The sequence below is a fragment of the Mastigoproctus giganteus genome, chromosome 6, assembly GCF_048544385.1.
Source record: "Mastigoproctus giganteus isolate SK-2022 chromosome 6, ASM4854438v1, whole genome shotgun sequence".
In the NCBI taxonomy this organism is placed as follows: domain Eukaryota; kingdom Metazoa; phylum Arthropoda; class Arachnida; order Uropygi; family Thelyphonidae; genus Mastigoproctus; species Mastigoproctus giganteus.
In genome coordinates, this window is record NC_143580.1 from 223,188,335 (window position 1) to 223,203,028 (window position 14,694).

At 37.5% G+C, this 14,694-nt stretch overlaps 1 protein-coding gene across 1 annotated transcript in view; it reads right to left on the bottom strand.

Moving 5' to 3' along the window:
* Nucleotides 1–7,969: 7,969 nt before the first annotated feature.
* Nucleotides 7,970–14,694, bottom strand: part of flfl (serine/threonine-protein phosphatase 4 regulatory subunit 3 flfl) — a 283,664-nt gene continuing 276,939 nt past the window's right edge. The window contains exon 18 of the mRNA XM_090376738.1: nucleotides 7,970–9,685. Coding sequence (XP_090232864.1) covers nucleotides 9,584–9,685 — 102 coding nt within the window. The 3' untranslated portion in view covers nucleotides 7,970–9,583. The remainder of the gene's footprint in view (nucleotides 9,686–14,694) is intronic.

The window sequence follows — 14,694 nt, forward strand, 5'->3', positions numbered from 1 at the left end:
ACACACTGCTATGACTCAGTACACGCTCTTGCAGAGCAATCCTCCTTGTGAAAATTCCTGGATTTTGTTCTGTTCTTTCTAACACCCTTTCCTGAACATCAGGTGTTATGCTTCTGGGCTTACGTGCTTGTACTCCATGTGTGAAGTGCCAGTGTTCTCTAAGGTGTTGATATACCCTGATGAATGTGCACCTATTGGGCTGCCTTCGGCAGGGAAATGCTTCTTGGTACAAACGTGCAGCCGAGTGCACTGGCATTACCATACATGAAGTGCATGTCCGCATACTCTTCGTTGCTGTAACCTCTTTCCATGTTGACTATCCTTTGACAAGTACTAGTATGCCTGCTACGTCTCAGAGCATTGAGAATGAACCGAACCTAATCTAATCAAATAAGTCAGCGGTGGTTCCCAACTCTGTACAGTTCACCTTGTCAGTGATGGATCCCAACTAGAAATGTGCAATATTTCGAAAATAATTCACTTAAGGACCCATGTTTACTAGGCTTTTTTTGCATATTGTAGTCTGTTCACCTTTAAATTATTGACCATCACTTTTGAAGCACCCTGTATAGCCCAGAATTTATACACAAAGCATCTAGTTCTGTTATTAAAACTAAAAATAGAGTGGGGGGGGGGGAGAAAAGAATTTTTATATATATCCCCTCCCTTTACTTTTCGTACTGGTAAATATAATCACATAAGGGAACTAACCTAAGAAGAAAATTTTCATGAATTCCAAACACTTTCGATACTATATGGCAAGGCTCAGAAAATCCAGTCACCTGGTTACCACTGGCAACTAAGAAATCTTGCTTTGACTAGTATTTTGCATATAAAGCTGGTGGTCGTGCAGATGAATTGGGAGTCTTGTTTTATAATCACTTTTTTTTTTTTTTTTTGTCTGTACCTTCTCAAAGATTGCCATGACTTCCAACAAAAGCACAGTAAGCCAGATTCTTGGTGGACACAAAATAATTTATGACATTTATCCATTTCTATTTTATCAGGAAAAAAAAATATATATTTGAAGTCTATTCATTCACATAAACACTACACTGTTTACTTATGGAGCTTTATGCCCATTTATGATGGCCACAACTCTGGGAGTGATTTAGTAGTTTATCCCTTGCAGCTTTTCAGTTTGTGTTGCTTCAGTATGCTGCTAATAAATAATATATCATTTATAATTAATTTAATATGGTAATAAAATCTTGATTTACAAAATTAAACCATATTATACCAATTTAAATGTATTGTTGCAAACTGCAACAAGTATTGCAGAAGACATGACAACTACCACATTCCTGACAGCATGGGGGGGGGTTAAAAATAAAACTATCAACTAAAAATACAGAATAGATAAGCAGGGCCTACATTCATCCAGGCAAGCACACAATCATGGCCTCTGCACTTGCTGAAAACAAGCATTGGAAACCCTAACTGCACCAAACCCAATGGGTAAATATAGACACTTAAGAAAGAAAAAGTTTAGGGAGAACCACAATGCCCACTTCTTCAAGGAGGCATCTCCATATATTAAAATCACATTTAAGGCTTATTTTCTGTTGTCACGTTTTCTTGTATAATCTGAAAGGTCCAGATTCAAATTACATCAGTAACACAGGGAACCTTCATAGGCTTTGTTTACTTCATGGCTGAGTACAGTCCAGAGAAGGAAAGCAAGGTACCCCCCCCCCCCCCCCCGCAAATGAAAAAGGTTTCTGATTTTTTAATCAGCAAAACTGATCAGATAACAGGCAATTTATGGACATAATACACGAGTAAATGATTGTTCTCAGGTGGCCCTAATATGTTTGTTGTGTGTGGTTTTTTTTTTTTTTTTTTTGTTAACAGGCTATGAAAAGTCTTTTTCACAGGGGAGGTACCTCCTTGACATGGTCACTATGGTTTATATTATTATTTATACATAAGATAAAAGTTATTCCCAAAGAAATTTAATGGCTTTTATCCGAACTGAATTGTCAACAGGCCATCCAATATCAACTGAGTTTGATCGATACTGGTTACTCTGGGAAGCTGGCATTGTGAATTTAACAGGAAAACTATTAAAGATTGGTATTTTCACCTCATCACATGACACAAAGAGGGGAGTTGTGTGTGTGTGTGTGCGCACAATAGCTGTTCCAGAAGACTGCTTTGTATGCAGTTCCTCCACCTGCAGTGAAAAAATTTGACCAACTTTTTTGCAGGTGGCACCTACAAAATGTTAGTTGTAACTTCTCATTTTACAACTATTTGCAAATAGTAATAATTTATATCAAACATTAAATTTCAGCATTGATTATTAGCCTACAAGTTGTCATATTAAGCAAAATGGCACCTTCACATTCAATTATGATCTCATGGGCATAAAGCGGAGCATGCTGCAGGGTATCTTACTGAGGATGTGCTGTTCACTTTAATGATCATTCAATTCATATCTAGTAGGCATGATATATCAATTATGCTGAAATCAAACTCAAGACAAGAATCACTACAACCAATAGCACAACATATATATTAGCATTAAAATAAGTAATTATCAAATTAGGTGTCTTCATTTAATCTTGGTATCAGATTAAATGATGAGAGTTAAATCAATAATTTACTTTAAATTTGCTTTTCTAGCCCGATATCCTACTTGGAGGAAACAAGACAGCGCAAGTCTTTTTTTCTTTGAGATAGTAATTAAACTATAAGGGGGGGAGTATATCAAAAAGTTTGTACGCTGACCTAGACAAATATCTAGGTCAGCATACAAACCAGAGGTGGAGCCCAGAACCTAAGGAAGGGTGCCATGGTTGAAAAAGTGGAGTATCGAGCAGTGATCAAGTTCTTGCATTTGCAGGGAAAGCAAGCTCAGGAAATTGATGAAGAAACAAAAGCTGTGTCTGGGCAGAATTGTCCATCCTATGACACTGTAAAAAAGTGGAAACGGGAGTTCCAGTGTGGTCGTACAACTGTCTGTGGATGTTTCTTTCTTCCTTCTCTTTGACAAGAGAAGGAAGAAAGAAACATCCACAGACAGTTGCAAAGGTTGAGCAGCTGGTGCTGAGTGACAGACGTGTGACAATTCATTTCATCACAACTGCATTGGGAATTAGTTATGGGTCTGCCCATAGCATTTTATACGACCATCTGCACATGTCTAAGGTCTTCGCACAATGGGTTCCAAGATTGCTGATGCTTTTTCAGAAGCAATGTTCTTGCCAACTGTTGGATTTGTGTTACTGCAGCACCCACCCTATTCTCCTGACCTAGCACAGCCAGACTTCTTGTTTTGAGAAATGAAGAAACCATTGCGTGGACACCACTTTGATTAGTTCCAGGAAGTCATCAATGAAGTACAATCGTGGTTTCAGGCAAAAAGTGCAGATTTCTATGATCAAGGCATTAAACGACTGATCCATTGATGGGAGAAATCTGTTACTATACACGGAGAGTACATAGAATACGATTAAAGTTCCTGTGAAGTTTCACCTTTTTAGGGCTATTATTTCTAAGGGTACGAACTTTTTGATAGCCCCCCCCCTCGTATCACCTAATAATCATCTAATCCAACTGAAAACAAGTTTCTGCACATTATAGATTTGGCTATGGCCAGAACGATTAAAACTAGTGTACTGGTGTATCCTTGCACTTGACTAGTCAGCCAAGGTGGCCATAGTAAGGGAGTCAAATTATGCTACTTTACATTATATTTTTCTGTCTTGACTGCTGGGTACACTACTATTCCAATAGTGACAGAGCTTGCACTTACTCTTTAGAAATGCCTATGTTTATCCACAAGTTGACCTAACAAAATAATATCACCAAGCAGATGAATTTTATCTATTCTATGCAGAACAGCATTATTCTTGAACTATTTCAATAGCTGTACTGAAAGAGTACATCACTTCTTTATTAAACTGCTATTTTTTTTATTTTATTTCATTTCATGTATATTTTCACCATTCATTATGCTAATCCTTAGTGACTTTCCATGATGTGATATTGTATACAGTAAACCCCCGCGAATAGCGGGGGTTACGTTCCTGAGAAATGCCATGATTACTGAGTTATGGTTCCCATAGTAATAAAGGGGTTCCGTTCCAAAGTATGAAATATTTAAGAAAAACTAGTCTAAAATTTTGTCTATGTATGTATGTATTATATGTACCTGCATAATATGACTATGTACATAGTGAAATGCAAGTATAAGGCATCGAAATGAAAATAAGAAACAATTTAATATTAAATGTAATATTTATTAGAAATTTCAAAAAATTTCCTTTGCTAGCTAAAACACTTACCCCGCCAGTGCTATCACCAGTTTCGCTCAAGTGTTGATAAAGGAGTTTTGCCCTTTCACGAATGATGAGTGAACGTAACGGAATTTTATTTTGAGTTCGGTCTTCTATCCACAGATTTAAAGCCTTTTCCATTTTTTCTAATTTAACATCACGAGTTACAGAGCAAATTTTTGAAGCAATTGGTACGTTTTCACGGACACTACAGTGGATTTTTCTCCCGATTTCTTGATTGATCGTACCGTTGACTCATTGATTTAATGTTTTGCCACTGAGGAGACACTTTCACCATTAGAAATTTTGTCTAATAATTGAATTTTATTCGCTAATGTCATCACCTTCTTTGATCTTTTCACAATTCCCTTGTTATTCGTAACGATATTTTTGTAGAGGTTAGAAAAGAATTTGTCCACAATAACGTCACTTTCTTCTGTTAACACGCTCGAAAAAGTGTTTTCACAAACACACTGCAAAATGGTATATTTTTCGCTTTTGTAAGCATATCAATTTATAAATTGATATATAAATTGATAAATTTATAAGCATATAAATTAAAAGCAAACCGCGAATTCTTCCATGACAAGCGCATAGCACATACTGAACAAGGATTAGCGAGAAACATCCACGCTCGCGATTTTGTCACCCCTCTCCCCCCACCCACTGAGCGCTGTTTTGACCAGGAAAGATAATTTTAGCCACACCCATGTTTTTTTTTTTTTTTTGGCGGAAATGTTCATGGCGATTTAAAATTCAATTTTTTTAGGTTTAATTTTATATTAAATCATCGACCGCGAATAGCGGGGGTTTACTGTACTCGTTTTGGTTACAATAAAGGATTATTTAAACTCTAGGAAAGAAGCATTCGATTTTTGCAAGAATGTGCATGCTAGATTTGAAACAAGTATATACCCTCATAAATATGGATGTGTACTTAAATTATATTTTATAAAAATAATCCACAGGCTATTTACTATTATTTATAATAAATTTTGTGAAAATTGTAGTAGAATATCTTAAGCTTTTTATAGCTGTAACCATTTAGAAATCTTTCTGACCAACGGCTTCCCATTTTATAAGTGCTAACATTTTCCCCCCCATCAATAAACAGTGACAGCAACAACAGCAAAGATGTGTCAAGTTCTATATACAGTCGAATCTCGTTAATACAAAGTTCAAGGGATCTAAATTTTAATTTTTTGTAATAACAAGGGCCCCCAAAAGTGTCAACATTTTACTGTTTTTTTTTGGTACATACCATATATCTAATAATAATAATAATAATATCAAAAATAAATAACAAAATAAAAAATAAACAAAAGCCTTGTCTAACAATACAGTAATAGGAATAACACACTTTTTAAAGATTTTATTTTATTTGTTAGACAAACTAAGAGAAAAGCAATTAACGGAAATGAAAATATTGTATAGTATATATTTTGATATATACAATATTTTCGTATCACAGTAAAAAGAATTACAACCTTAATATAAAAGGAGACATACAAATCATTAACTTTTTGATAAATTAATTTAAGGAAAGAATGCAATGTTCTTTTCACAGTTGTCCTATATGCATTTTTAACTACAGCACAGACATTATCAAATGCAATAGTTGTTTCTTTATCAATGTTACTGCAAGCTAACACATTCTCTATTATGCCCAATGCATTTTTTAGATGGCAGTGTGTATGCGTGTGCGTGCTTCTTCACTTTCCCTGGTAACAAAAACATCATTCTGCTTGGTGCTCAGCAGTTCTTCTGTGTTGCATTGCTGTGGCAGAAATTACATCATATACTTTCAAAAACTCTTCAAATTTGCCAACAAAATCCATGTGCTCCTTCAAATTCCTCCATTCCTAAATGTTACTATCACATTCGTCTGCTGGACCATGTTTTTCGATGATATTCCTTGCAAAGCAACTCTTTCTGACACAATTGATTATTTCACTTGATGCAATACTGTCCCAAGTAATAACAAGATTACATACAGCATCCAAGACATTCCAATTTGGCTGTAAATTGTTCTCTCCCTCCTTCTATGTTGAGGATCAAGTACCTTATCAGGCAGACTGTATATGCTCTTTTGTGGTTATAAATAATGCTTTGATTCAGTGGCTGCATAAAATTGGTGGTAATGGGAGGTAAAAACAACAGCTGTATACTTGTAAACTTGTGTCTCAGCAGAATGTGCTGCACAACAATCTAGAATCATCAAAATGTTATTTTCTGAAGCCATTCTTTTGTCCACTTTTGATAAGATTTTCCAGGACTGAAAAATTCTGACCATAAGCCAGGCACTTTTATTGGACACATAATCACAGAGCCGACCGGGCTAGCCGAGTGGGTAAAGTACCTGCCCGGCAACCCAAAGGTCGCGGGTTCGATTCCCGCCTCGGGCTTGGATCAAAGTACTGCAAAACCTTGGGAGGTGCAATATGGCCACAGAAGCCGATGCGCCAACAACTACCAAATCAAAAAAAAAAAATAATAAAAATAATCACAGGGAAGTTGGTTAATTTCTTTAAAACATCTTGGCTTGGAAATTTACCAATCACAAGTGGGCATAGTTTTGTTTTTCAATCTGAATTGCAGCATAACAGAACAGTGAGTCTTTGTTTACTTAATTTTCCACCATTACAAGACTCTCCTCAAACAGCAAATTATGAAATAAACTTGTCTTGTCAAGATTAAAAATATCCTTTGTCTCATATTTTTCAAGGATGGACCATACAGAACCCCAGCAGTCTGTATCCTTTTCTCTGTTAACTAATCCAGACTCGCTACAAACATTTTGCAGAACCAAGTTATTTCTGTCTTTAAATCTTTGGAGCCAGTCACTGCTGCATTAAAGTTGCTAATTTCACATTGCTGAGCTAGATAATAAGTAGCAATGTTTAAATGAGTATCAAAATTGGACTTGATATTGGCAAATTACATGCATGCATTTGTTAGTACCACTTGAAAAGTTTTGTATCAAGCTCATGTTTTGAACCAGGAATTTGTTTCGTTTTTTTACCGCTGCTCCAGTATTGTGCACTTCAAGTTTTTTTCAGTATTGTAGATAAAGGGATGTTGTATTCCTTTGCCATGTCCATTTTGCTTCATTCCATCCATCAGCATCTTGTATAATTTTCAGTTTAATTTCCAGGCTTATTTCTGCCAGTTTACGTTTTGTCACCATAATATTACTAGATGAGATTTAATATAAACAAACTTTAAATTAATTTAAAGACAAGCTCCAAAAAAAAAAAAAAAAAACAGACACTAGCTCAGATAAAATGGCACAAAAAATAGATTATACTGTAGCAAAACACTCTTTATTTGCTTCATATAAATGAGTACTTTATATAAATCAAGTTTGTATTAACGAGATTTTACTGCATAAAGCTTTCACAATATTCAAGTGGAGTGCAAAATAAGTAGCAATGTTTAAATGAGTATCAAATAATGCTGCTGTCGTTCTAGGTAAAAAAAAGCAGAAAACATGTTCTTTGGGAAGGTATATAAATACTATTAATTTGACTATACCAAATCAATAACTTATGAATATTATCTAAACAACAGTATGTTAGCTTTCAAGGTTTTATTATATTGTGCTTTACTATTGACATCTCTTGTTTATACTTTGTCTTATAAAATCATGACAATAGTGGAAGAACAAACAACAGTACAACATCAAGAATAATGACGCATGGCACTGTTGTGTCACACATTTATGTCACAGTCTACCTGTTACATTAGTCAAACAACCAGTTTTATTTTAATAAAAAGAACAACACCATGGATAATATTCTACATACACAAATAACCCTATGCCTGAACGTGACAATACATTCTAAGAGCATTGGGACTATGAATTTGCTTTTAGGCAATATTTTCACTTTACAAAACCTGACATGATCATTTATGAAGGGTTTCATATTTATGATCATTTGAAATGTTAAAAGTGACAATTTTTTTCTTTTTTTTCTTATTGAGTGGGTTGAAGATAATGAATATGGAAACCATGTGAGTTAAATGATTTAAGAATCTCTGGGTCTGGTTCTACAAAGGGATTAAAGCCTTTCTTTACAATCACCTTGGCAAGCTCCACTGATCTGTTCTTATGACTACATACACGTGTGCATACAAAAGATTGGCAACAGAATCATTTTTCTGCCCTGTTGAAGAGTGAAGGTTTATAGTCAGTAGAGTAGTGTATAAAAATAATATTTTGCTGAGTTTTATAGATAGCATAAGATTTCCCTGCAACTGTGTACAGACATGGCTAATAGATTTTAGTTATAGGAGGTAGCATTTTCCCACCTCATTTTTTTTCTTCTCATTTTCACAATCACATGCACACATACATAAAATGCATGCATGCATACAAACATACATACATAATACATACATACATACATACATAATACATACATAAGGATAAAAGAAAATATGTAGAACAAATTTCATTTTTTACAATGGTATACAGAAAATTCCTCACTCCGCACATTCTGAAGTCCCAGCTCTTTCTTCCTTCCCTTTATACAATGGAAAGGGCGACATTGCACTGAAATCTCTTAGCACAACAAAATTTTAATTTTAGATTATGTAATGCAGCATTCTATCCTACAATGATCAGTTCTCACACCCTACACCTTTAAACAAGGAGGTTGAAGTGAAGAAATAAAATTATGTGTATATGTTTTTGTGTGTGTATCCACAAAGTAGGTACACTTCATTGCAGCTATTAACAGCTACTAAAGGTGTAACATGAATAACACGAGCTTCCTTGCAGGACGCATACCACGGTGTTAAAACTAATTTCGTTACATAGTTCATGAAACCCAGGTTTTTAATTCCGTGCACACAAATAATACTGCTTGTCAGAAAGACAGCCACATTTCTGACATGCTCGAGATCAGTAAAATAAATGAAACACATTAGGAACAAAGTTTCTGGGTCCCCAACTATACACATTTCATGTGTATGGCAATGCAGAAAGTTCTTCCCTTGTTGAACCAGCACCTGAGTAAAAAAATGGTGATCATAGTTTCAAGTTTGTATTATACAAACAGTCTTGTGATGAACTAGATGTCACCACAAAATTGCCTTTGGCCCCACTAATTTCATTTACAGGAGACCACTAAATCAGGCACAAGCTGGCAGATGGCACACAATGCAACAGGTGCCTTATCAAGGGACAGCCATTACTGGGTATGACATGTTGCAATAAGTCTTCAGCTTCATTAGATACTCCATACCATTAGGCTGTACCACAGTGTTCACCATGTAAATGGCCATAATTTACAATGCTATGAAGTTAAACGTGGGCGTTTGGAAGCAGGCAGACTGGATGTCTCATCCTCTTCTTCCTCTTCCTCTGAATCCTCATCAGGATAATCTACTAGACCACCCTAAAAATTATATATAATAAATAATTAGTATTATTTCATTATTATTATGAGATAAAGTTACAGGTCTTATTTACAAGAGAAAATGCACTTAGAATAATTCCATATCACTTAATAATTAATATACTTATAGGCTGTTATACTGCTAAGAATTAAAACTTTTAAAAAATAAAGCTAATACAAAAATATTGGTTACCTATAAACAGGCTGCCATGTCAAAAAGGTAAATATGACACTCTATGGTAAAAGTATAAAAATATAGACTTAAATCTTTGTATATAAATTGATCGATTGTAAAAAGTTAAAAAGGTCAGACATGTTGTCGCCGTCACCTAAAATCTGACTGAGTGTAAATGGTTCAGCCAGATCATTAGTGCTAAAAATGCTTCTCTGAAGACAGGGCAAATGTTAAAAACACGACGAACAGTTAAAATAGTGTTACACATTTCACACATAAGTGGGTCATCTGCCCTCAGCAAAAAGGAGTGTGACTATAACCTATGCAGAGCTGAGCAAGAACAACTTCCTCTCTTCGGACCCTGTGTAGCCTGGACTGCCACTGCATGATTACAGGCTTAATGCGACGTAGTTTATTTGCAGTCTATCTGTTCCAAGAGTCTTGCCATTGGGAATATAATTTAGAGCGTATTATTTGCCTGTAGTCTGTATAGGGGACCGAAAGGCATGATTATCCAAGGAAATGGCTCCTTGAGCAGCGGCATCAGCTAATTCATTTCCCCAGATCCCAATGTGGCTTGGGATCCAGCGGAAGCAAATGTCAAAATTCTGATTCAATGAGAGAACAAAGCATCTGCCGGATCCGGGACAGGACCAGATGAGAATTGTACCTCACTGATAGTAGAGAGCCTGTAACACACTTAACGAGTCATTATAAATCATACACCTTTGGTAATCTCTATTTATAATGAACTCAAGGGTTATTTCTATTGCATGCAACTCTTCAGTATAAATGCTAATTTCTTGTGAGATCTTAAATGATAATGTTTTGTGAGGAAATACAACAGCAGATCCCACATAAGATTCGGACTTCGAGCCGTTTGTACAGACTGGCAGGAAGTCAGGATAGTGTTCTCTACGTGATGCAAAGAGTTGCTGGTAGACAGCTGGCAGCATACTAGCCTTATCCCAGATCTTAAGGGAGAAGTCACAAGTTGGAAGATGTGCATACTAGGTGGAAGGAATTGCCCTGGTGACTGGGAAATGTTGTCTACCGTCATGTTTAATTCATTTAACAGCCCGTGGATCCGAATACCAAAAGGTCTGTTGGCAGTCCAATGGATGTAGTAGAGATTTTCCCAACATGGCTCAAAAACTGATGCCCACGTGGGATGATCGGACAGGAATTTCAATTTAAAGGTGTAATGTAAAGACAACTGCTTACACCGAAGAGATAGAGATGGTTCATTTGCTTCAACATAAAGGCTTTGGATAGGAGATGTGCGAAATGCTCCAGTGGCTGTCTGAGTGGCCTGATGGTGGACTGGATCTAACCACTGAAGTACACTATCTCTAGCAGATCCATAAACCTGAGACCTACAATCACGTTTGGAATGGACAAGGACTCGAGAGACGAAGAAAGGTAGACCGATTTGCACCCACCCCAAGAAGTTGACAAAAGGGCAGGAAAGATGTTAACCCTTTAACACACCTCGTCCTAAGCTGATGAACATGTTGTTCTGTCCAAGCCTTAAATCTGGGTCAGGATGAAGATTACGTTTGCAACAGAAATGTACACAAATGGTCTTCTGTGATGAAAATCTGAACCCATTAGCCAATGACCAAGATGTAAGGTGATCAATGGTTTTCTGCAGTTGCCTTTCATTGACCCTCATATTGCATGAATGACAAAATATAATAAAGTTGTCAACATAGAGGGCACTGTTTACTGTGGGTGGAAGTCGTTCTGTGATAGTTTATTTTGATTGCAAAAAGCGTTTGTGAGTCTCCCTCCTCCTGACAAAACTCTCGAGAGAGTGTGGATCCTAAGCGGAATCGAAATTGGAGACTCGAAAGAAAGTTTTTAATAAAAAGAGGGAGGTTACCCCCAAGACCAAAGTAATAGAGGTCTTGTAATATTCCAAATTGCCAGGCTGTGTTGTACGCTTTTTCAATATCAAAGAAAACTGCTACCAAATGCTCAGATTTAATAAAAGAGTTGTGAATGTATGCTTCAAGCAGGATTAAATGATCCAGAGTGGATCTGTCTCTTTGGAAGCTGCACTGTGTTCTAGAAAGCACACCATTTGTTTCCAAATACCACACAAGGCAGGCATTAACCATTCTTTCCAGGATCTTGTACAAACAGCTTGTCAAAGCAATAGGACAATAGTTACTTGGATTTCTAGGATCCTTTCCTGGTTTTGGGAAGGCAAGAACGATGACCTTCAGCCAGGAATCCGGAAAGTGTTAAGAAAAATTCTATTAAATAAAATTAATAGGTGTTCCCTAGACTGAGGTAACAGGTGTTTTATCATTTCTTATTGGATGTCATCTGGCCCCACAAAACTTGCACACATGAGAAATAGTGCTGCATTAAACTCTTCCTGTGTAAAGAGATTGTTATGCGGTTCAAGCTCTTTTGAAGAGAAGTTTAATGGATGTTTAACACATTTCTCTTTCAAGACTAAAAAATATGGCGGATGATGTTATTGCAGAGATTTTTGCAAATGTTTACCTCTAGAGTATCTGCAACTGGGCATCCATTGTGCTCAAGGATCACCAAAGGGCATAGTGGATATTTTCCCCTCATTTTCAGGATCTTACCCTAGACTACTTTTGAGCTAGCAGTCTGGGTTATGGATGATGTAAAACGGAACCAAGATTTCCTTTGACTCTGACATTGGATATAATGTGCTTTTGCACATGCACATTTAAATGATATTAAATTATTATTTGTGGGATATTGGCAGAATATCCCCCAGGCTTTGTTTTGTGCTTTATTTGCTGCTGTGCATTCTGAATTCTACCAAGGTTTAGGAAATAATGGAAATCAGCTGGATGTTTTTGGGATTGCAATTGCAGCTGCATGGACAATATTTTCTGTGATGTATGAGACTGCATCATCGATGGGCTCCTGGCTGACTATAGCGATGTTGAGATTTGCCAGCTGTTGAAAGGCATTCCTGTCAGCCTGATCAATCTTTCATTGAGATAAACTAAATGGCTGACACGGTCTACCACTAGTTAGGGTGGTTATCACGGGGAAGTGATTGCTTCCATATGGGTTTTCCTCCACCTCCCAAGTAAGTGAAGGAAGGAGAGAAGGGGAGCAAACAGAAAGATCAATGGCAGAGAAAGTATGGCTAGGCATGTAGGTGTTTGATCCCACATTTAGAAGGGAGAGGTCACTGTTGGTGAGTATATGCTCTGTGACCCATCCCCTTCCATTGATGTTAACAGTACGCCACAGAGTATTGTCCATTAAAATCCAAAAAGTACAGGGGAAGGCAATTGCATGACGAGATCATCAAGGTCTTCCAGAAGGATGTCAATATCAGGTGGCAAATAAATAGAGCAGATGGTTAATAAGAACAGCCTCTATGCTAGTTGTAAGTTGCATAGGGTGAAAGCGAATCTGGTTGCTCACATTGGATTGCAACTCCTCCACAAGCAGGACCATCCACAATTCTGTCCTTACGAATGATGGTAATGTTATGCATGATAGGGTCATCATTTGCCTTTAAATAAGTCTCCTGTACACAAAAGCAAGCTGGCTTGTGCTTTTGAAGGAGTGGCTTGATGTCATCAGTATTTCACCAGAATCCACAACAATTCTACTGAATAGAATTCTACTGAACAATTCTACTGAATTCTATCAGAATATTCTCTTGGCAGCTGTCACTCCTTGTGGCTTAAGTTCAGAACAGATTTCTTCCTCTAACACTTTCATAAGATCCCACTCGGAGATCATGCCATGATGTTGTTTTGTTGTTTGTTGTTTGGTTTTTAGGAGCATTAGCAACTAAGGCCATATTGCTCCGGGATATGCGGTGGTCATTCCCTGACCTTTACGCATCCTCCATATTTGGTGGTGACGGGCTCGAACCCCGGTCTAATCAAGAAGCGTGTGCTATGCACTGCTGCTCCTTCCCACCTGGCTACGGAGGCGCTGATCATGCCATGAGGGGGAATTTAATGTCTTATGAGGGGTAACTGTAATCTGAATTTCCCTGATAGAGATGGCTTGAAGAAGCTGTTCTGAGTGCTTTTCTTTTGTTTCTATTGACATATTGCTGGAGCGTAGCTGGCTGACTGATTTCTAAGACCCTATCAACCATTCCAGTCCTTTATGAATAAAGAAGGGCGACATCTTTCCAATGGGTCTTTCAGATGATGAAATGATAACCAGAAAGTGTGAGATTGGTCCTGGTTTTTCTTCCATTCTTGGAAGAAAAACCAGGACCAATTTTTGGCTGCATTAGTCATATTCTTTTCATCTGTATTTTGATCTGGTAGGGACTGTGTTGCGGCCCCAGGAGAAAAGTTTGGAGTTTCAGGGTTCATAAGTGTTTTGCAGTGGTTCAGTGCCCGGGCTCCCCAGACACTATACCCACCTCTGCCAGCCTGATTCTGTCTCCCAGACTGTGAGAGTAAGGGCATGGCATCGATATGGTTGACCCTTGCAGACAAACGTACTAGCCGGATGATCTTGGCCGAGCCATTCAGGACCACTTGTCTTGTCGAAGCAGAGGCCAAAGTTGCGTGTTGAAGCTGGGCTCCTCAACCACCAGGATCCCCCCCCCCCTTCCGAGTTTCCATGGGTTGTAGCATATGGCAAACACGCTGGATTCCATTGATGTTAGCCTGGAACCTAGGCTGTGGGTGCTGGAACCCAGTGATGCTAATTTGGAAGACAAGCAGCGTCACTGGGAGGTTTCCTGCCACATACAGGTGCCCATGTTGAGGAGGGGGTTGTATTATTCAACCACTGTTCTAATAATCATAACACAACAAAAGGGATCAATTGAAATACTCCAGAGTAACCCCTCCCC